Here is a 24,382-nt window from a genome sequence, read left to right as displayed (position 1 = left end):
AGGCGAAAAGCCAAACAGCCGAAATGCGATTGCCAAATTCGAAACGAAAGTCTCTGTCGCTATTGAGCTTAACACACAATAATCAACATATTAATTTTGGCATAATACAAAAAAAAAATATCTTATAGAAGTATTCTAAACCTATTTTTTACAAACCCCATTTATTAGATTTTATTGTTAAGATCAATGGTTAGATTTAGCTGCAGTTTCTTGCAGTGCACGCACTCAACAGCTAACCTGCATTTTGCATCCGCAAAAGGTTTCAAACTTTGTATCTCGTGATTTTTACACCGATTGTTATCAAGCCAAAACTTGTTTACCGTTTTGTTACAAATTCAAAGCGAGCAAACAGGCAAGGACTTTTAACTTTCTTTTCAAAGTTAAGCTAGACCTCCACTGCATGTGCATTGCGTTACCAAAAACCTTAACAAAATTACTTCCTGATTACTATTTATGTTATTAAATGAAGTGACATCTGCTTACTAGCTATCTGAAACAATAAAATCATGAGCTTGGTTTCATTTTTGTTACACATATTTTCCATTTTCAATGTCTTGCCAAACCAAATTAGTGGACACCCTTGACGATTTCGAATTAGCACTCGTCTTTTAATTAGTGCAAAAAGCACAACCACATCAAATCAAAATTCAAAGAAAGCGTGACTTGGTCAATAGTTGAGAAGTTGTCGTCCGCAAATAAAAAACTAACCGCTTTTATATGGATGCTCGTAAAAGATTTCACTTCTCTCCCCCACTTGAAGATTTCATAATCAATGTCATAATCGAATAATATTTTGTACGAACAAATTTTTGTTTGTTTCGCCGATGAATAAAAATCACAAACGCTGTTTAATTTGAGCGAGGGGGCGTGGCACTGGCAATAGAAATCAGTTTTATTTCGACTTTGGTCGTGTTGATTTCTTACTCGTTTTTGTCTGGTTTCATTTCGTGTATGTTTTTTTTACCCACGCCAGCTAGCAAAACAAAAGACTAAGGAAACGAACTTGCCCCCAAGACAAGTGATGTAAAGAGGGAAAAAATGTGGCACACCAGCAGCAACAGCAACAACAACAATAAGTTGGGCGAATTAGTTGCTCGCATTGTTGTCGCCATTGTTGTTGTTGTTGCTGTTGCTGTTGTTGCTGTTGGTTGTTGCCGTCGTTGTTGTTGTTACAGAACAAACCGCTCATTAGGCCCATTAAACTGCAACTGTGAATTTTGTGTGTGTGGCGCGAGTGTGTGTATCTCTTAGTTAGTTTTGCCGCTGCTGACGGAGATGTAATTACCCGAGAAGGGGCAACTTTAATGTTAACACAAATTCACAACACACTCGAGAGCAGCCATCAAAGTTTCCCTCAGTGTAGGAATGGTATTTTCATCAAAATATTTGAAATAATAGTGCAAAAGAAATAAAAGTTCAAATAGGATAATGCTATTCCCTTCCATTTTTTGCAAATGTAAAAATTAGCAAAAATTAATTTTACTAAGTCCATCATAAAGTGATAGGGATGTTTAGTATTAGTAATTAGAAGTGAAAACGGTAATTACTTTAGAATCTTTTTTTTTTCAAGAAAGACATTCATTCACTTATAAGGCTCATAAGAATTAATATACAGATATATGCATCAACAATTAAATGCCTGCTTTTGCTGCGATATAATTATAAATTAATTAACTTAGTATACGAAGATAATCTTAAGCTACAGCATATCATCATTATGAAGGCACTAATTATAGCCAAGCTTCCTGTTCTTAGATCATTAATTTTAAATGATTGCCCTACACCAGTGAGCCGCTGGCTTCAATACATTTGTGTGCTTAAATGTCTTTGTTTCAGAATGTTCATTTATTGAAGATTAAATCATATTCTAGCAACTTTTCGAGCTGCCTTCGCTTGGTTTTGGGGCTGCTCTTTAGTGTGAGAGACTGTGTCATCTGCGAACATGGCTCGAAGTTGGGGCAATTGGGGTAACTGAAGGGGCGGCTGCTTTCTGCGCCTGGTGGGTGTGTTTCGCCAGCGGGAAATGCAGGCACAGGAAAAGTGCAGTGCACAGTATGGCATATAGTATGGTGTATAGTATGGTGCATAGAGTATGGCATAGTGTGCACTTGGCAGGGCGCATCTTCCCGCATCGTCCCACGACAGCGAGAACCACGACAATGGGGCTGCCGTTCGGTGCTTGGACTTCGAGCTGCAGTTGCAGTTGCAGTTGCAACTCTAGATGGCGATGGCGATGGAGATGCTGCACAACGGACTGGTGGGCATTGTCTGAGACATGACATGAGAATTAGGCAGCCAAGCGCACTCGAGTCGGAAGAGCCAAGTCTGCTGGCCTGTGCCAAATACGAGAAGACATGGTCTCCGTTTCTGCACCGGGAAAAATAAAGGATCCTGTTGCAGCTGTTATGTTTTATGTTCATTTGTGGCTTACCTATATAAGTTGAGCATTTCAAATGCGGTAGAATCAAAATAGATGAAGTAATATGAATTGAACCCATTTTTATCCCTTTTTCGCCTGAGTAACACTTTAAAGTAGAACCGTTTTTCTCACCGTGTAGAGCTCTGTTCGCCATTTGCGACTCGCAAGCCTCAAAATGTGTATTGGGGTAACGTTCATCACGTTTGTCGATGCAATTTCACAGATAACTGTTTTTCCATGTTTGCCACCGCCATTGGAGGGGCGGCGGGGTGGCTGGTGGGGGCGGGGAAGCGGGGGAGCGGCCAGGGGGAGGGGCTGAGGTCGGGTAAGCGGCCTGCAATTGCATAATCCGCCACCAGCTTGGAAAACAATGCAAGCGCTTTTAAAATGCCGCAATTATCCGCAGCAAAACCAGAAAAAGAAGCAAAACAAAACATTCCGAAAAACCAAAAGACACATTTTGGATTTTCTTTTTTCTATTTGTATTTTTCTCGTTTTTACTTTGTGGGTCACAGCAGCCGAGTTGTCTGTGAGGCTGTGTAGAATATGCTTGCTTTTCTGGCTGATTTTTCAAATATTTTTGTCACGCTGATACGCTAGTGGCACTATTTCTGCATACCCTGTAATAACATACTTCTCTAAGTTCTTAAAGTTATTTTATATGATTATTATATTTGTTTATTTTTTAGAATTTCTTTGAATGCTAAATAGATCTCTAGCTGCGCTGCATCATATTTTTAAGCAAACAAATGTGACATTTAAATTTGCTCATTAACCCGCCAACAAGAGTAACTCCAACGTATCTCTTCTCAAAGCCATTCATCTCTTCTCTGTTTTTTTTATTTTGTTAGTTTTTTCTAGACCTATGTCGTTGCCATTTAGCTGTGGCATTTCAATTGCAATTTTGTTTTATTTGTTTTGCCTGTCATTTGTTTTTTGTGGGCTTGTTATGACATTTCTTGGAGTGCCATTTGAGCGATTGTCTGGCATTTGTTTGTTACTTTGCGTTATTAACAAATTACAATTTTTATTGCAGATACCATCCGAGCTGTGGAAATATTTGAATATTTAAAATATTTCAGTTGCAATCATTTGTGTCTTCATGTCGGTGGTAAGTATTCAATTTATTTCCTTTGCAACGCTTATGCAACAGATTCATTTCCTTTTGCTGCAAATAACTCAGAGTTCATTCAACAAATACGTAAATTTATTAAATGTCACAGCACAAAAGAAACTACAAACATTTATATGCATTTTACATAAATTGTGGCATTGTCATGTTTGAATATTTTCTTTTTTTCTCTTCAGTCCACTTTCCCACAAAATGCATTTGACAAAAGCAACACAATTTTCTTGAACAAAAGGCCGCATTCGAAATCACGTACAAATATTTTGGACGTTAATTTGCCGCCAGTAGAAAGCTAAATGTTAATGAACCAAAAAGCCACAACACAAATTTCCACTAAGTGAATACTAAAAGACATATGTATCCCCACCAACTGGCATATGTGTGTGTGTGTGTGTGCATCCGCGGAAAGTCATAATGCATAATAACAATTTCAGCGAAAAGACAATGCACTTTGCATTTCAATGATCATAAAGCGGTGCATACAGTTTATGATTGTTATTACGACAAACGAAATTTCGGATTGTGTTTGCATAGATACACCCATATTCCATTAACGAGCTAATAAATTAACAAAGCTGAGCCCATTAAAAAAGGCCTTTAGCACTTTTTATCTATCACTAGACAATTTATTGGAATTTATGCAACACTTTTGTAAAACCCTGATTAAAATGCAGCTGTGATTTGGAAAGTCGATTGCCCTAAAAGGCCAGTTGGTCCTAGGCACAGGTAATTCCCAATCAGCCGTGTTTTTTTTCAGGACCCAATGACAATTGGCCCAAGCGAAATCCTAACCCAAACTCAAATTGAAACCAAAACCGAAACCCTGTTGACAAGACAATGAAAAGTGAAATTGTCTCGATAGATATTCGGTTTAGTCACCTTTTTTTAGCTAGTTTTTTGGCTATCTGGTTTTTCTTTATCTACGGGCACGTTTGTTTGTTTTTCACATACTTTGGTTTCTATTCGAGGCGAGGGGGGAGATCAATGAAAGTCACACAATCGCGTCGATTTCGCATGTTCGCATAATCATGCCAAAAACGGCAACAAAAGACCATCGAACACTTGGCCAAAATCGCAGAGAGGAGAAAGGCGAACCTGGTGGTGCTGGTGGTGCTGGTGGTGCTGGTGGTGCTGGTGGTGCTGGCTCACCTGTTTACTGATGCTTTTCTCCACACATCTGAATCTGAAACCGAATCTGAAGTCGAATCTGAAGGACGTTTTGTGCAAAAAGGTCAGAGGCTGAGCCAGCGAGCCGTGTCAGCGAAATGCAAACGAAGTGCAATTAACAATTAAACATTCAAATGCTTAAGTTGACAGGCAACCACTTTCACCGATGCTGCACAACATAAAATTTATAAAACTAAACAAACAAAAAAAAAAACTGCGAGCAAAAACTCCCATGGAGCAGAGGCTACCAAATATCGCCAGCGATTCACTTCGCAAAGCAACCGATGTCAATCAAAAACGCCATCGCCACCGACACTTTTTATTTGCAGTTGGTTTACTTTGCACAACATCACCTCCATTGAGAAATGCTGAAATGCTGAAGGTTAAAATGCAATGGAATGAAAAGAAATACAAATAATTGGGCAGACATGAGAGGAAAGTTAAGGTGGCTGACACACAATCCACTCGGATTCTCTTCGCGTTTTTTAATCTATTTTATTTCACCTGACTTTTTGCCATAACTGAATTACTGTGTATACCTGTGGCGTCACTTGTCGTTAATTTGCCTAATAAATTGGCTTCATTAGCTGGGTTAGCCATCGGAAAGGTAATCACATTTCGGGCTTAATGTTTTTGAAATAAATTTCAATTCGAGACAAGTTGGCCTTAAGCAGCCGTGGAGATTGATTAACTTGTGAGGCGAAATTAATTTGCTACATTTTAAAAATATTTAAGTTGCTCATAGAAACAAGATATCCACATTGCATTAGAATCTAATTAAATTTTATTTATAATGCACATACGAAATTGTAATATTAAACAGTGCAAACTGTGTATTAAGCTTATTTGCATATATTTTTGCCATTTCGAATTTCAAATCAATTGCCTGCCAAATCTGATTATGTCTCGAGCATAATAGCATAACTTCCTGAAAATCTCCTTAGCTGTCTTTTCGAGTAGTTTAAGACTCGGGCGCCCCTTAAAAACCCAGTGAACATGTCGAAGTGACAATATATGGTATGTATATATGGTATGCTGGCCAAAACTTGCAGACGCTCGAAATTTGAACCGTGGGCGAGGCAAACCGTTCGTGACCGTTACCAATAGTTGGGGCCACGTTTTGTGGGGCTTCAAACTGAAAACTGAGGAGGGGGGGTTTGGGTTCAGGCCATATTGGTCAGTTACTGCGGACAATTACAGTTAGCTTGGCCTATGCAAATTGCGTGCATGACAACAAATTTGTGGCCTGATTGATTGACGGGCCGGCTGATTGGAAAGGTGTGTGCAAGGCGCACGCACCTCAAACATATATGCTATATGTTAAACTATCCATGTATATACTCGTATGTATTAAGTTGGTGGGCGGGAAGGGGGTAAAAGCGCGGCCAGACGTCAGCTATTAACCTTGATTCGCGAGCTGGCCAATAAGCAAAACAAAAGGAAAATAACAAGGCACAAAGATAGAAATAACACCAAGACTTGCGGCCTCAAGTCGGAGGAGAGTCATGCAAATGAAGTCATTTTCAAGTGCTCAACTCGCCTTTCAATTGAGGGCAAGTGCCACAGAAAAAAATAGGTGTACTAGTGTATATACGATTTAGATTTCGGCAGCCAAGCATGGGCGCGAATAAATCTCCCACTCGCCCTCACTTCGACGCGCAGGTGTTGCGGCAAAGTTCTGCTTTTTGGCGGAAATGGTCAGAGACTTTTGGCACTTTACAGTTTGCCGGTCAAAAGAGTGAGGCAAAATGGCCAAAAACAGATGAGAAAGAGGCGTAAAGTGTGCAAGTAAGTAATGAGACACGCTTCAACACTTAGCAACATATTACCACATTTTCGTACTCAATAACAATAAAATATTTTATTGAGTTCCGATGGGAAACAATTCTCATATAACATTTGAATTTTGGAGAATTAAATATAATAACATTCGAATTAAATATAATAATATTCGAATTAAATATAATAACATTCGAATTAAATATAATAATATTCGAATTAAATATAATAATATTCGAATTAAATATAATAATATTCGAATTAAATATAATAATATTCGAATTAAATATAATAATATTCGAACTAAATATAATAATATTCGAACTAAATATACTATTATTCGAATTAAATATAATAATATTCAAATTAAATATAATAATATTCGAATTAAATACAATAATATTCGAAAAAAAATGTATTTTATGACGGTGATTATTTAAATTGCGAAACAGATTATTTAAGTGTTCAAAACTTTCCGCAAATAATAAGAAATTAATTGTATTCTATATATAAACAATTTAATGTCGGTTTATTTTTAAAACGCTGACCTCAATTTGGCGCTGATTTTGTGCTGGTTCCCGCATTCGAGTGCCGCAAAGAAATTTTAATTACCCGGCAAGAAGCAAATTGAAAACCGGCTCGAAAAATCCTGCCATGACATCAGCCATCTAACCAACAACCAATAACCAATAACCAATGACCACGATCATCATCATCACCATTATCGGCATCAAAAAATTAAACACACGCTTTTAATTTGTGGCTGCCGCAGGCGCTGTTTTTCGCTAAAAGAATCTACGCAAAATATGATTTTCGATTCGTTCGTCTGCCAGCAAATCGTCTTAATTTCGCGGCATGACTACAAGTGCGAGGGTCGATTGAGCACTTTAAGTGAAATAACTCAATTCGGAAATTGAATAAAATTTACAATCAGGAAAGGGTTTTGCAATGAAATTAGGTATTAAGTTCCCAAGAAAAGTTGCAAGATGAGAAAGGAACTTTCCATTCGAAGCCATCGTCGACTTGACCCTCTGGCTGCGATTTCTTTCACCTGTGCAAAGTGTTCTTGCCACACTCGCACATGTGCAGATGTGTAATGTGCTTACCGCCGGCATTCTGTGGTATCATCTCCATTGTGGAGTTGCGGAGTTATGGTGTTGCGGAGGCCTCTTCCCACTGTCGCTTCCTCATCTCAAAGCTCTTTCTCAACCGCTATCTTCTGTCTGTCGGCGCTCGGAAATGGGGCGAAGATTCGGGTGGGGGGAGAAAAGGGGTATGGGGGCCTGGGGGCCAGGCTTTTGTCAATTCATTGTCAACAAGTCAGTGAACTTGTGTGTGCCCAGCTGAGAAAAAGGCAGCTACACAAAGGGAAAAGAGCAGAGGCAGCAACCCAGCAACCCAAAACCCTCAGAAGAGCAGGGGGGCATGGTGTGGCTTTTTCTTTTAAAAATAATTAACATAAATTAATAGGAAATGGGTAGAAGCAGCGCACAACAACAGTTACAAGAAGACACGCAGCCCAAAGAAGCCGAAGAATTGCATACTCTTGCAGCCATTGAATATGTAAACAAATAGCATACGTTTATATTTTTATTTTATCACTTAGTTCACATACAAATATATATCAGATAGTAAATATTTATCAGATAATAATTCAAATGTCTAGGAATAATCTGAGCAAGCAAAAGTGTTATGCCCACTGAGAGAGTAACAATGTTCCGAAAAAAGACATCAGCACGAAATCAGAAAAGAAACCAGGAAAGCAAAAAGTTCGCGTCTTAAGTCTTTCGTTTTTTTTTGTGTTTTTTTTTTCGGTCGGCGGCAAAACTTACATAAGCACAAGATGTTAAGATGCTGAGACCGCGAGCGGTACCAATTGCCGAGTTATTTATGGCACACGCACCCAGAGAATGACAAAATGCAGCCCCTTTGGTGCAAACGCAGGAAAAACGCAGCGAGTAAAATGCGAATAAAAAATGTTTTGGCATTTAAATTGCGCCAAATGCAGGCGAGTGCAACACAGACGCCAACAGAGTTGTTTTAGAGTTGGTTAATCAGCACCTGTCAGGGGCTGACTCGCAATCAGGAAGCAAACAAAAAAGCCAAACCCTAGCAAAAAGCAAAAAGCAGCCCTCCTCTGGCTCAATGTTCACATGTTGATTAGGTTTCGTTTCGTTTGGTTTGGCTTGGTTTGGTTTGTTTTTTTCTTTGTGGGTTTGCGCATAATACGAGTATATGCCCCATGATGTAATATACACACATGGGCGCACATGCGCACATCGAACGAAGGAGGCAAATCGATGGGAATAGCTAAATCGATTGGCAGAAACAAGTTTTAGTCCCCGGCTGCAAAGCTGGAGTAGTACTATACAACAAAAAAATGAAAAAGGGTTGGCTGGCAGTGAGTTATCGGGGATTCTTAATGATCTCACACCGACATTAGCATTTCGAATTGAGTAGCGAAAGCATTATAATTGAGATAAATGCCCGACTAAATATAGTAGATGAGCCAGCACGAGCGCCGAGGAATTTACAAGCCAATCTTTGGGACATCTTGACGCACATTTTTCTATTAGTTATTTAATTAAAAAAAATTAAAAAAAAGGGTCTTGTAAAACGTGGAATATTTTTGATTGGACTTATCAGCAATTTAAAATGTTGGGCTTTTTTGGAACCTGCGAATTGATCTTTCTGAGAATTTTTATAATATTTAGACCAATAAAATATTCATAGAAGTTGTTTACAATAACTTTATTAATTTCAGCCATACTCCTCTTGCTAAATCGTTTTTTTGCACATGCCGTTTTATTAGATTTTACCCGTACGCTTTGCCCAACAATTATTTACACATTACACACTGTCATTAGAGGGAAATTATGATTATTATTGTTGTTTATTATACAATGCAGCAGCCGCGACAACGAACACTCACGAAAAACAAGCACAAGTGCTGGGTAAATAATGTGTAATGAATCGATAAATATGCCGAATGAGATGGGTTCGAGTGTTGCCTTGGCCTGGGCGGGGTAAATAAACAAATAAATGTTCGCATTTACGTATTGACAAGTAATTGATTTCGCCTTCTGTTTGCCCGATCGTGTGACTGACCGCTGCACTTTCACTTCATAATTTTTAATATAAATAGAAATGTATGCTGGATTTTGCGAAAGGGAGAAAGGGCGGCGCTGAATCTTGCCAAAGTGTCGCATCATTTTTCTGGCCAAGCAATACATATATTTTTAAAGGTTTATTTCATTTCCATGCAACTTTTGCTTTATTAAGCTTGGCTTGTGCCCAAAATGATGTGGGATTTCCTAGAATTGGCTCGCACCCAAAGAGTTCACTCAAGCCACAATTAATGGGTGTTCCACTAGCCAAAAGAGAAAGAACTTAACGAACAAAAAAAAATAAAGGGATAAAATCCAAGAAAATAAAAATAAAGACACGCGTCCGAAAAAGTTCTTGAAGCAAGACAGAATAAATAAACTGTGGCTGGCTGGGGGAACTAAAATAAAATTGGATAGCGGTCGTTGGAACAGTACGAGTGCGAGAGTAATTATATCATTTAATTTCGGTTATGTGGAGAGCAGTTAAACTACAGGTGCCCGCATCGAAAGCCCCCAACTTCTCTTGGATTGTAATTGCAAAGTTACGAAGCGTTAACACCGCGTAAAGATTGTCCAAATTGATTGTATGATAGTGGGATAGTGGGATAGTGGGATTGGGAACTGGCACTGAAATTGGGTTTTCGGCTTTTTGGGGCTCTTATTTCTTGGGCTATTGCTTATGTAAAGCGCCCCCTATCGGTGCGAACCCGCATGTGAGGAAATCTAAGCAGTTGGTCAAGATAGCGATGTTTCGCTTTATCGGACAATTAATCAGTTACTTCAAAAAGTTCCATTACAAAATACTGGTACAAAATGTACTTAGGTATTGATAAACAATAATATTACATAAATGTTTGTGGCGAATTGCAAGGCATTATTATTTCTAGTAATTAACCATTACATATTTACGTGAAATTTCGCAGAAATCTTTACCTTTTCCATTTCTGCATTTCTCAATTTCTCCACGATCAATTCAATTTCTTTCATAGTGATTCATTCGTCTTCTATACGACTCAAGCAACTCAAATTAATTTCGTAGTCATTTCAATCACTTGATTCATCTCCATGTCCAGGGAGCCGTTGGCACGCCTTCGACTTTTGCTTTGATTTCGATTTTGATTTTGGTTGGTTTGGCAGCTATTTTATGAGCGGCTTGATGTTCTACGGCACACCCAAAAATACGTTTTCACCCAATCTTCAATCGATGGATGCCGCCAGCAAATCTCCGTCGTCATCTCTCCACTGTCTTCTCTCCACTGTCTTCTCCAGCCTCTAAAGCTGCTGCAGCCTCGAAAGCAATTTATATTGCGCTAATCACGTGAAATAGATCAAATTTCTTTTGTCGGCTCTCGTCTCGTCTGGGGATTTTTTGAGGGTGAGGGGGGCGGATGATGACAAGAGAGCGGTTCCACTTTGGAGCCAAAGATTCGGAATTGGCGCTTCGAGGAGCTCCAAGTTTGAGTTGAGTTTCACTTGTTGTGGCAAAAGTGGGCAAAAGTGTTGCCAAGTTGCTCGAGAAGCCGTCAGCCAAGTAGGATAACCATCGGGGGCATTTACGTGGCGAAATTTGGAAAAAGGCGCACAGAAATAATCGTTTTTTTATCGCAGAAATAAAATTTGAAAAAATCCTATTGGCGAAAAAAAGGTAAACTATTTTTGACCTTTGATTAAACTAAAAATATATAAATAACAAAAATAATAGGACATAGGAAATATTATAAAGCTCTGCTATAATAAGGATACATTTTTTGGAAACATTTTGAAAGCTCTTCAAATTTGACCAAAGTGCCACACACTTTGCAAACCAAACAAGTGAAATTTATTGGGAGAAAATCACTTCAAGAAATCCAGTAATTGAGTTTGAGGCACGAGATACATTTGGATTTAAGGTGCTGCAGATAAACTACAAATAAAAAGCAAATCTGGGAGAAATTCACTTTCCGATCGGTAATTGAAAGTTTCGGTGACAAATTCAGAGCTCGGCTTAGAAGCTTAGCAGCTTACCAGCAGCCAGGTGAATTTCACTGCTCTCCAAAATGTAAGCAATCCAATCGAGTGGGTCGTATACTATGGCCACATGGCCGAATGGCTGGCAATGTTTTAATTTGTATCTTTCCATTTTCATTTCCATTTCCACAGACTCTGTGTCGCACTCTCACCGAGGCCTAATCTGCAGGTGGATGGTATCGGGATGGTATGGGGATCTCGATGGGGTTGTGGGGATGGAGATGGAGATGGGGATGGAGATGGGGGCTTCTCGGCGGAGAGATGGCATAGTGATTGGTTTTGCCTCCGCTAATGATGATTACCCACTTTTACCGGGCACATATAAAAATCAAAAGCGGTTTAACGCGTTTCTCGACTCTCGGACACTTTACACGGCACTGCCTACAGGTGCACTGTGAGAAATGGCCAGCTGGTACATAGTCATCTTTGGTATGTAATTATCATAGATTATAACCATCATATATCATATGAAGTATTGTAAGAGATTCTTTGCTTTTTCACCGTATACATCAGAGGCATGATCGATTTGAATGGCGATTTCTTTCAGTGCACGTCGCATACATTTCCCCTCTGCACTTCTCGTCCGCCTCATTGCGATTCAATTAAAAGCGCTTAACCAGCACACAACCCGTTGTGTCGTCGCACCCAAAAGAAAGCCACTGCCCGCCATACAAATCAGCTAGTAGAGCTCGGGGCGTGGCTGGCAGGTGGTGAACTGGACATCGGACAACGGACATCGGACAACGGACAACGGACATCGAGTTGGGCTTCTTCCTTGGCCTTGGCCATATTCGCATTTATCTGTGGATTTCTCCCAAAAATACATATACGTATATGTACAGAGCATGGGAACAAATATTTGAGCAACCAGTTCGGCTGCCAGCGGAATTTAATTGCAAATTATCATGTCTCGGATCATGTGTAATTTTTTGTTTTTAGTTTTCCAACGTCAAAGAAAAGTGAAATTCCATTTGGCAATTGTTTTTTTTGATGCCTTTCTGTCTTCCCATTTCATGTCAGCAGGTTAGCAGGGATTTGTCAAAAAACACAAAAAAAAAAAGGAGAAAAAAGCCAAAGAAAACAACTGAATGGCTGGTGAAATCTCAGGCTGAAAAACGTGCCGAAAATGCATTTATGGGCCCCTCAAAAATGCCAGCGTACAAGGTCATTAAATTGTTATCATAGTGCTTGTTTGTTTTTTTACTTTTTACTTTTGGTGCTTTTACAATGTGCGAAGAGCTGGCATGTAAACTTATGAATTTTGTCACGAGTTCGCATTGGCATTTACTTAATTTTTATATCTCCCTCAGCAATATATCCATATGTTCGAATAAAAACTAAAAAATCAACTCAGCCAAGTGCTAACGATATGAAAAAGGTCGCTTTTGAGCGTCCAATAAATTGTGCCTCATCATTCTGTGAATGTGGCCGAAAGCATTGTTTGCCCAAAATGCATTGCAATCATTTTTATGGAGCAATTTCTTTGGATAATTGAGGAAACACTGATGGGTTTCGGTGGTTTAGAAGGCAACAAAACGCACCACACCTTGTTATAAGTTCATTTTGTTGAAGTAATGGAAAATCTACAAATGGACATAAGCAGATATGAGGGTTAATTTGAAAATGGGAAATTATAACGGAGGAGTTTAGCCGCAAATGAAGTCATTACTCGATCAAGATTGAGATTTACACGGTATTGATTATTTAAACAAGCACACAGCTTTATATAAAATATAAATTAGCTCTACATTTCGTTAAATTAAAAAATACCACATAAACTCAGCCTCATAAATTGGCTTGGATATCTATCGCAATCCATCAGATTAGAACATGAATCGAATTGAGCCGCCGCACTGCCATCAAGCTGAGCTGACTTCACATTGTCAATTCATCCATCCATCAAACTCAATATCTCGGCGCAGAGGAAATATTCGAAAACAAGATTCGAGAGAACTGGGCCAAAAACCAAATCGACACCTTGGCTAAATTTGAGCATTTCCGTTTTGAAAACGCGGATTTCACTGGCCGGGCCAAAAGCCCAAGTTAAATGCCAAGTTTTTCATTTTCTGTCGAGTCTTTTCCTACTTTATTTCTTAGTTTTTTTCTTCTTTTATTGTATTTTGTTTTTCTTTTTCTATTTTTTTGCAACCACAATCAAAGTTGGCCAAGTAGTGGTGGTGGTAGTTGGTGGCTGGAAAACTTGTAGAATGCACGACGGCTTTTCAAAAAGTGCTCAATGCTATATCAATAGCACCACAACCACCGCCAGCCACCAGTGGCAACAACAATAGCGTCTGTACACCTGTCTGAGCCAAAAACAAAAAGAAGTCGGCAACAACAACAACATGAAGAAGAAGAAGAAGAACAACAACAACAACACTTTGGCCAGGGCCGCGAAGTTGACGCTGCTGCGCCCAAAAATCCAACAACTTTTAATTTCAACACATTCCAGCACAAGACTCCGCAGTCAAGACAAGCGCACAGTGGTACCAATCATCAGCGATCAGCACTCGAATTTCGAATCTCAAATCTGATGTAAAATTAAAAAAATTAAAAAAATAACCAAAATTTCACATAAAGAGTTAAAAATTGTTCATAGTTTTGCAATTATGCAAGCCAGTCATTGCTGAACCTATCTTTTCTATTCACATTAATTTGCAATGCAGCTCACTTAAATGCATCTCACTGAATTTCACCTGAGATGAGAATACTTCACGATCACCTGGCCCAAGGTGCGATATATAGCAGTGGGTACTACTACTTGACTTTCTTTGCGGCCTAAGCCAAAAAACAAGTTCGGCCTCGGCTCCGTTGGTGCGATCTACACTGCAAAAGAAACTAGCTTAGGCATTAGAAAAGGAAAAATGTCAATAAGTCATTTCTTAGCTAAAAAGTTGAATTCTGCGTTTTAATGTGTGCTGATTCCATTTCACAATTTATTTTTTAGATAACATTTATAATCAAATGAGGTATATATTATTTATTTCTTATTTAAATAACATTTATCTTTGAATTAGGTATATATATTATTTATTTCCTTTTTAAATAACATTTATATTTGAATTAGGTATATACATATATCATTTTTTTTTTTTAAATAACATTTATATTCGAATGAGGTATATGTATATATATTATAAATTTTAACTTAGCGGTCATTTTTTACTGTTGCTTCAAAAAAAGTAAATGCAAAATTGAAGTTACCGAAACTTACTGCAACTTACATACTGCCAAGTAAGTCAGAGTGTTAGTTCTGCAACACTACTCGGGGCTTATTTCTCGCAGTGCACGGGGGGTCTGGCGGGATCGTCTGGGGGAAGGGGTCTGAGGGGGCTGGGGGGTTACGGCTCGGTCGAGAGCTGTGGGCTGCGAGCGGTTTTCGAGGCAGTCAGCCAAGTCAGTCAATTGCTGGCGGTCGAAGCGTTGAGACGTCTGTTCGCGGTTGAATTCAAAGCTGGGCGCGAGTGAAGCGAACTCTTTTTGTTAACTTTTTTTTGTACCTCCCCAACCACCACCACTCATAGATACTGAGGTGTGTACTGGTGTGTGTGTGTGTGTGTGTGTATGCTAGTGTGAGTGTGTGTGTGTGTGTGCATGGTGTGATGTGTGCGTGAGAGAAAGAAGACTCTCTCGGCCATTACCGTTAATCAAATAAGTTTTTTAGAAATTTAAACGCTCCACTTCGGCGCAAGTGTGTGTGTGTGTGTGTGTGCGTATCTGTGAGAGAGCTTTAAACGGTTCATTGATCGAGTTCAGCTCGGAAATGGAGCAAAGGCGTAGAAAGAATAAATGCCAAACGAAAAACAACAACAACAATCCAAACAAAACATAACAAAACAAACGAGCAAACAAATAGTGCAAGTGCCAAAGTGTATCTGTGTATCGGTGTATCTCAGTGTATCTCGGTGTATCTGTGTATCTCTAAGTGTGCACACGACTGTGTTACCAATTCCCATCGGAAAGACGGCAGAAAATGCGCTTAACCCATTTATTAGCCAGAAGAAATAAACCGAACCACGCCGAACAACAAAAATGGCAATGCGAATCCAATAAATGGCTAACAAAAAAAAGGCCAGCAACAATAGACAATTGCGAGCCATACAAAAAGAATCCGCAACTAACGCCCAAAGAGCTCTTGATTTGCATATATGATTTGCACACAAAATGGTTCTATAAGATACTCTTGGAAGAACTCTTCAAATACAAGATACACCTATCTTGCTTCTAAAACTAACAACTGGACTATATTAAATATTAAACACGCCCATCTGTTAAGATATTCCATATGTTATAATATTAACAAGTTTTCTGTTAAGCATGCAAAAATATATAAATCATATAAAACCTTTAAATGGAAATTAGGGCTTATAGAACTGCGAGTAATAAGATAACGAACTTAGAAATACGAATATAGAAAGTAAACTATTTATGAATTTTTCTTATACATACAAGTTACATTTATCAATGAAATGTATACAAATTCTGAATCTTAGTTAAGCTCAGCTATGAAAATAAAACACAATGCGGCGAGACATGAAACTCGTGTTATTACAAACAGACGATTCTACAGATTGCTCTACAGATAGATATATAGATATAGCTTATATACAGACCCTTGGACAGACACAATCCGGCATAACAAAAGATCTCTTTGCAAATTGTTTATTTGCTGCTTGGCTGATCAGCAAAACGGATTGTTTATGCTAATATCTTTAACTGCTGTACGAACGTGGCTCTTTCATCACATTCGCATAAAATGTAGATTTTTTTTGGCTCTGGGGAGTTGCTAGCTTCGAACTTGTTTACTGAATATTTAGCCAAGTTTAGAACTGATATCTTCTGCGGGGAGGTCCCAAATAAGTTGACATCAGTTATTCAATTCAATAAATAAATATATTATATATTTTTCGCGCTTATAGTTATATGATATTCACCTGAAAATCAGGGGCTTTAGGTTTATGTGAGTACCAAAACAAAGGTCACTTTAGCTCAATGGGCCATCAATCAAAGTTCCCACAATAAAACAAACTTTTGAAACAAGTTTTGACCACAAAAATACGTAGTTGGATTGCACAAAGCCACATTTTTGCTATGACTTAACAGCTATACTTCCTGAAACATACTCGAAAATATTGCCAATCGAAACGAATTGAAAATTGTTTACTTCCACAATGGCAATTTGCAATTGGCAATTTCACATTTACACATTTCACAAACAATGTTGTCTTCAAATTCAATATCTCACATTTTAACTCCGTAAATGCAAAGTTGCCAAAAATCACGTACTGCCAAATTTATTTCTAGACCTTTTGCCATTTCAATCACAATCTCAACAACCAGGTGTGCTTTTCACATTCAGTCAGGTTCGTTTCGTTTTTTGTGCCATTATAATGCAGTATCAAAAATTTAATATATTTAGATCCATTTTGAGGCAAACAATATCGTTTTTCAGTTATATATATATATCAAAATATATGTATAAACGTTTTTTCTCAGCGACTTTGGTGGCGTATGTAAATTTGTTAAGCTCACAATAAAGAATCTCCTTCTCTGCGGTTTTTATTCGCCTTGTTATTGAGCTGAATGCATAACTGAAAAAACAAGATTCTTTTGGCCTACGCGGTGGCGAACAACAAGTCGCACATAATCATCGATTATAAACGTTATTTGGGAAGAATCTCGTACACAGTGCGATGCATTAATGGTACATTAAAAGCAATAGCAGTAGATAGTGAAAAAAAGTATCTAAAAGTATTAGATTGTACATAGAAATCGATTGATAAATTCCAGTAAAAATACAATTGAATGTACCCATTCAACTGCGTAACTGGCAACTACTTTTGTTAAAATAAGAGCAATATTTTTTCCAGTGCATTTGAGTGGCATCCAACACCTGTGTGACGGGTTAATACCGTTTGCTCGTATGGCCGGTTCGATTTTGGTCGGTTGTTTTTTTTGGCCCCAGTTTTGATGTTCCTCCACGGATGACTTTCTGGTTTTCTTGATTTCACAGAATTATGACACATGACGAGATTGCATTTGAATCCATCTGGCTTGCCGTTAGCCTCCACTTCTATCGAAAAGCAGTTGCCTCCACGAATGCGATTTGCATTCCAGTGTGTTTTTGTGTTCGCTGCTTTTTGTCGATCAAATTGAAATCCCCCGTTCGCAACGTTTCCTCTTTGCCATTAAGATCTGATTTGTGGTGTCATTAATCATAGGCGATTGTCGAGATACTATATGCTATATGCTTTTCCCCCATTCGGATTATGTTTTTCGGTAACATTCTGTTTTCCGATTTGGGATGCTTCTTTGGTGGAAGCTAACGGATGGCTCTGGTAGTCAGGTTGACGTATCAAATGGTTTTGTGTCGTCTTTTCGTTTATTGGCGGAAACCTGTTCTACTTTAGTATATTTAGAATTTGTCACAGTTATCATAATAGCAACATTTTTCAAAAATATGGTATTTGTAGTAAATGCCAGTATTTTTCAAATCGCTTTGTGTAATCATCCATTAGGAATTCCAACACAGCAAATATTTCAGACAAACCCGTTTTCAAATTACAGATTTTTATTGCCATTCGGGTTCGATTACTAAAAGCGTCTAATTCGATTTTCAAGCGTATGCAAATATGGCGATTTCAATAAGTGATTTGTCATTCATGTTTTATCACCTTGACTTCGTTTTTAATTATACAGAGAACTTGTCAATATTCATAACTTGTCAATGTATTCTTTATATGGAATAAGGCGTAGTTCTACATTAAGTATTATTAAATATACACCGTATTATGTTAAACACGCAATAAATATAAGTTATCTAATTTCAGATTATCTAAATGCCAGTTTGCATTTACACCCAACCAACCATCGACAATCATCAAACGTCTTTTGAATAGTTGCCACATTTTCTTAGAGTGTGCCTGAGTTGCACATTCCGTCCTGAAGATGGCGCTGCGCCTGCGTCGCGACGTGCAGAAGGCCTCCTACTATGTGTGGTTCCTGGGCGCCGAGGAGGCGAAGGGGCTGCGTGGCGCCCGCGTCATCAACTCGGTGCTGCCCTATTTGGTGGACAGGTCGCGCGGCCAGGAGCCGCTCAAGGTCACGCTCCAGGTCTCCCACAAGGGCATCAAAATCGTCCAGGTGAGTGGGAGAAAAAAAAAAGAGGGTTAGAAAGTACTGCCATTAAATGGAAAAACTATTTCAACAGTTCTTGTTAGAAAATGTAGTCATTCTGTTTGGATATTCTAAAATTCAACGAGTTAAAAATGTTGCACGTTAACTGCAGGCATTTGGAACTTTAGACTTGGTCGGGTTTTCAGTTAACAGAATCCCTGCTGTGCAACGCACCCAATCTAATTCCTGTTCTCGATCAACCAACCATCCGCAGGGAGCCTCGAAGCATCTGATTCCACACAGTGCCATAACCAGCTCCGTGCAGACGGACGACATCGTCGCCTGCGTCCTGCTGCTGTACAATCCGGCCACCAAGTGCCCGCTCCACGTCCACGCCTACCGCTGCGACTCGGAGACGACGGCGGAGGCACTGCATCTCCAGCTGCAGATCCTCATCAACCGGCCCGACAACCAGAAGCGTTTCGAGGAGCTGGAGACCAGGTGGGCCATAAGTTTAATTACCTTTTTTTTTTAAATGGGATTTGCTGCTTGGCAAGAAGGATAAAATCCATTAAAAATAGGACAGAAAACAATTTTGCTAGGAATAATAATAGTTGCTTATTAATTGCGGATTTTATACATTTCATATAATTGAAAAATATATTTTTTAACTGCTTCAACTGCTTTAGTACAAAAAATTCCCAAATGGTCATCAGAAAAACAGGAAAACAGCTGTATAACTTTAAAGCACAGTTGCACATTATTAATTGCAGATTTTATACATTTCATATAATTGAAAAATATATTTTTTAACTGCTTTAACTGCTTTAGTACAAAAAAATCCCAAATGGTCATCAGGAAAACAGCTCTATAAGTTTAAAGCACAGTTGCACATTATAATGTTAATTGGGCATTTGCAGCATTCGTTTTTTTAGTTTTTTCTTCTTATTTTTTTAAATTTTTTTTGCGACTGCTGGGGGAGTTTTGTTATGCAACGTTTAATTAATTGTGCCGCCAACTTTGGCAGCGAGCAGGAAGCAGAAGCAGTGACAGCCGGGCCACTTAGTCACTCCATTAGACACACTCACCCAAACACATGACGAGCAATCGCGATAATCGCCCTGCTGGGGATGTGGATGTGGATGCAGATGATGATGATGATGATGATAGTGGGGGGGCTTGTGGACTCCCAGCGTGGTCCCAGTTCCCAAAGTAATTGCATTGGCAATCTTCACCGACTGCCGCATTCCCACCAAGACAGCCCAGCGATTCGCCATCGCCCACGCTGCACCCACATCCACATCCTCATCCACAACGACTTCTTCAACAACGAAGAGCACATGCACATCCATGAGTTTGAATATCTTAAATGCCTCTAGAAGCTCACTCGCTGGCTTCGCGGTAATTCTGCTTTGAAAAGTGCCGCCGTGCCAGGCTGTCACCATCGATAAAGGTGGAAAAGCTGCCTGGCAAAGTGGAGAAAATTCTGCAAATTCTGGTAGCTGTGCAATTCTGGTAGTTGTGCATATGCGCTTGTTATATCTCTATAAATTATTATTTTTTCATCCCAAATACTAACTAGAAATTACCTTTTTAGATTGGGCATCCTGCCGCCGATTCCCATGAACGGCAGCAACGAGAAGCGACACGAGTCGAACGGCAAGTCCTCGTCCTCCGGCGGAGCAGGACCTGGCTCACAGCACCACCACCACCACCACCAACTGCAGTCACAAACATCGGGCGGCTATCGTGAGGGTCGTCGTCACGAGACCTCCTCCCCGAAGAGATTCAGCAGCTCGCTGGGCAGCGATACGGGCAACAGCACCCGGGAATCGGAGTGCAGCGAGGAGCACGGCCTGGTTGCGGGTGGCTCATCGCCCGTTTCCCGCTCGCCGCCGCACGGCAACGCCAAGTCCCATCCGCATGCCCATCCACATCATCCGCCGCCACATTCGCTGCATCATCCGCCGCTGACGCCGCAGCAGAATAGCGACCTCTTCGATTCCCTGGCCGCCGAACTGAGGGCCAAGTTGAATGGGAATGGGCCGCCATTGCTGCTGCCCCCCAGGGATTACGATACGGTGCACCGATCCAAGGGCAATCTCACGGCCATCGAGCTGCGGCGCTGTCGGAACGCTCTCATTGTGGGCGGTTCGCCGAAGGGTCAGGTACCGGGCGTGGCCAATGTGGCGGGCGGAGCGGCGACCAACGCCAATGGCAAGCAGGTTTCCTCGCGCGGATCCTCGGGCATCGGTTCCGATCTGGCACCAAGTCCCGAGCGGCAGGAGCTCAACAGTTCCAGCGGTAAGTGGTTACTGCATGCGCTATAAACTATAGTATTAAATGGAATTTCGAATGTAAACCATTTGCAGATGACGAGCACTGGTCGAACGAGGCGGACAACTCGGTGATTGCGCTGAAGCCGTCACAAATCGCGTTGCCCCATCACGCGCAACTGAAGCGGAAGAGCGCCGTCCAGCCGCCGGAGGATAGCTATCTCCGGGATCTGCCAGCCAAGCCGTATCAGCCGCGTCCCAGCGAAAGGGAACTGGAGCGGGAGAGGGAGCGGGAGCGGGAGCTCGAGAGGAACAGAGAGCGCGAACGGGAGCGAGATCGAGAGCTTGAGAGGAATAGGGAACGAGAGCGAGAGCGGGAGCGGGATCGAGAACGCGATCGTGAGCGGACCAAGACGCCAGCATCCAATTCGAACAAGTCGTGGAGTCGCGAGGATGAGATCAAGCCGATCATAATGCGTCCGGCCGACTACGATGCCAAGTTCAATCGGGTGATGCAGCAGGAGCAGCAGCAATCCTCCGGCAATCATCAGCCGGCCAAATTGCGGGACACGGATAAATACAACGAGATCAATCGTCTGCTGAACAAGAAGTTGGCACACGAGCCACGCGATCGGAAGCCACGCTCTCGTCTCGAGGATAACCACGATGATTTCGAGGACTCGGATCCGGGCAGTGAGTCACTGCCACTGCACCAGCACCACCAGCAGCAGCAGCAGCAGGGGCCACCAGTGCATCACCATCAGCGCAAGGAGAACCTCACCGACAAGCAAAAGTTCATGGAGTACACCAGCAAGAAGCAGCAGTTGCTCAAGAATTACGGCGTTGGCGAGGATCAGCGCTATCGCCAGCGCTATGTGGAGTCCACAACGGAGCATCTGCCCTTCGATCATCCCACCGGCGGAGTACCCACATCCACGGGTGGCTCAGCCGGTCACAACAAATACGCCGCCGTGCACAGGGGCACGGATCTGGGTCAAAGGACCACGGAACGTCGACATGACAGGGAACGGGGTGACAGGGATCATCCCAGGGATCATACAAGGGATCATCCCAGGGATGCTGACCGTGAGCGGCGACGGGATCATGAACGCGAGAGGGAGCACTCCCGGGATCGCAATCCCTACCGGGAGGCCGAGAGCCTGCCCTACATACAGAGCATGGAGAAGATGATGAAGTCCACGGGCATGCGTTATGGAGAAGGTGCTCCCAAGACCAGGGAGAGGGAGCGAGAGAGGGAGCGGGAGCGAGATCGGGATCGAGACTTCAGGGAGCCACCGGTCACGCAGGGCTCCCAGCGCGATCGCTTCCACGATGCCAAGGACAAGTTCCGGGCCATGGAACAGCGTCCGGCGGTAAATCGCTATCCGGACGTGGATGAGCGCGACACGCCGCACCGGGATCCGTATCGGTCGTCATCCCGCCGGCGTCGCGGCTCCGTCGAGCCACCCAACACCTACGAGCAGTGGAGCGAGGAGGAGGAACCGCCGGTGGTCAGCGAAAAGTCCAATTCACGTGACCTAAACCGATCCCGCGCCAGATCCCGCGGCGAATGGGAACCGGAGCCACCCAGGCACTTGGAGCGCACTGTGCGGGACAGAGAGCGCGACAGAGATCGGGACTACAACCGGGACCAGTCCCGGGATCCCTACCGTCACGAGCGGGAGAGGGAGAGGGAAAGACCCGGAGGACGCGCCCACTCCCGAGAGTTCCTGCAGAGTGTGGAAACCAAGAATCCATCGACGACGGGTTCGGGTCGTGGCCACATGGAGCGATATCCTTCACCCGCAGCCACGCCCAGCAGATCTGGAGAGATAGGAGGAGGTGGTGGTGGCGGTGGTGGCGGCGGAGGTGGCGCCGGAGGAGGTGGTGCTTCTTCCGGTGGAAATTCGGGCAAGCCACTGACCCAAATGCCCAAGGGCTACAGGCACAGCTATGCAGAGCCCGTTTTCGCCAGAACCGGCGGAAGAGTTGGTCTGGCTGCAGTGAATCCGTATTGAGAAGGATCGGAACCTAGCCATTAAGTGGTTCTTGCTCTTGGAATAGGAGCACCCCTGACCAAAAGTGAAAACCGTGCAACGAAGTCCAAACTAATCGAAGGGGGGGAAAATATGTGGGTGTCGCTAAGGTCTTAATGGATTTTACGAAATCTTTACAAAATTATACAAATTTTTTTAAGAATCCCTAAATAATTTCCCAAAAGTGCATTTCATTTTGAGATCTACAAAAGTATATACAGAGATATCAGCGACACTCGAATAACACAAAAAAATAAAACAAATATCCATGTAAACATTTAGTCTAAGAAGAAACAACAGTGGCTACTGCTTATGACGACTCCAAAACGATCGAACGAGTTTTCATTGTCAGCACTTTGCTATAGCAAAGTTTGCCCTCTCAATCGAGATACACGCGGCAGATATATAGAACTATATATCCATTCATTCCTGCCCCGACATCAAAACGCGCCTTAAATGGGGGCCGTTGGGGATCCGAGATCGGATTGAACAGTAAGGCGCCAGCCCCTGTAATTATGTGCCTTCAGAGAGAGAAATCGTGTTTTTATTATATGCATAATACTGATTTAGCCTACGATTATATGTATATGTATATGTATATGTATCTAATGTTATCTAAAAGCCAACGAAACAAGAATCGCTTTGGATTTCTTACCATTTTTTTTTTTGTTTTTTTGATACCTTAAGTTGCGCGGTTGGTTGGTTATTCACCTTTTTTTTTTTTGCTATACAGTCCACATATGTCATGATATCTGATATCTGTAAGCATATAATATAGATAAATATACACAATATAAAACATAAAACATATGCATAGCTGATGTATCTATTTGTTATCAACTTGATATTTGCATTAATAAAGCGCTAGTAAAAATATACCTCATCTTTTTATTTCTATGGAAAATGTGTTAATATAGAAATTTTAAAAAAGGCAATATCTTTTTCAAGTAGATGTCAGTAAATCTACTTTTGACATTTTAGGTTTCATGTAAAAACGATCTGATTGTACACTCTGTAGATGTCAAACTAATGAAAACTAATTCGACGTGTAAAAAGAGCACTTTTTTACACATGTCGAAAGCTTTTGCTAATTTTCATTTGTAGATCAAAACTGTTAAAACAACTCTACAGATCGAATCAGTAAAATGTATGTCTACGACACATAAAAACAACGTGGCATTTTGTTGTTTTACATTTTTATTGTTTAATTTAAAAACTTTTTGTTTGGTTTTTTCACAATAGTTTTTGTTGTTTGTTTTCTCATTTTTTAAGAATCTTTTTTCTTTCAAAACAAAAATAGATTAAAGAAAATATTTTATATAATATATTTTTTCTCTTTTGTTTGT

At 41.0% G+C, this 24,382-nt stretch overlaps 1 protein-coding gene across 3 annotated transcripts in view; it reads left to right on the top strand.

The window, feature by feature from the left end:
• LOC120455562 (zinc finger CCCH domain-containing protein 13) overlaps positions 1-23,895 on the top strand; it is a 151,530-nt gene extending 127,635 nt beyond the window's left edge. For 2 of the 3 annotated variants that reach the window (XM_039641924.1, XM_039641923.1), the window contains 5 exons: positions 3,456-3,530; positions 18,439-18,751; positions 18,999-19,225; positions 20,322-21,028; positions 21,097-23,895. In XM_039641924.1, coding sequence (XP_039497858.1) covers positions 18,557-18,751; positions 18,999-19,225; positions 20,322-21,028; positions 21,097-23,018 — 3,051 coding nt within the window. In that variant the 5' untranslated portion in view covers positions 3,456-3,530; positions 18,439-18,556 and the 3' untranslated portion in view covers positions 23,019-23,895. Of the gene's footprint in view, positions 1-3,455; positions 3,531-15,009; positions 15,141-18,438; positions 18,752-18,998; positions 19,226-20,321; positions 21,029-21,096 lie in introns of those variants that run through there. The other variant, XM_039641922.1, reaches the window with a different exon arrangement.
• The last annotated feature ends 487 nt before the right edge of the window (positions 23,896-24,382 follow it).

This window comes from Drosophila santomea, chromosome X (assembly GCF_016746245.2).
Source record: "Drosophila santomea strain STO CAGO 1482 chromosome X, Prin_Dsan_1.1, whole genome shotgun sequence".
NCBI lineage: Eukaryota > Metazoa > Arthropoda > Insecta > Diptera > Drosophilidae > Drosophila > Drosophila santomea.
This window is presented reverse-complemented; position numbering and strand designations above follow the sequence as displayed.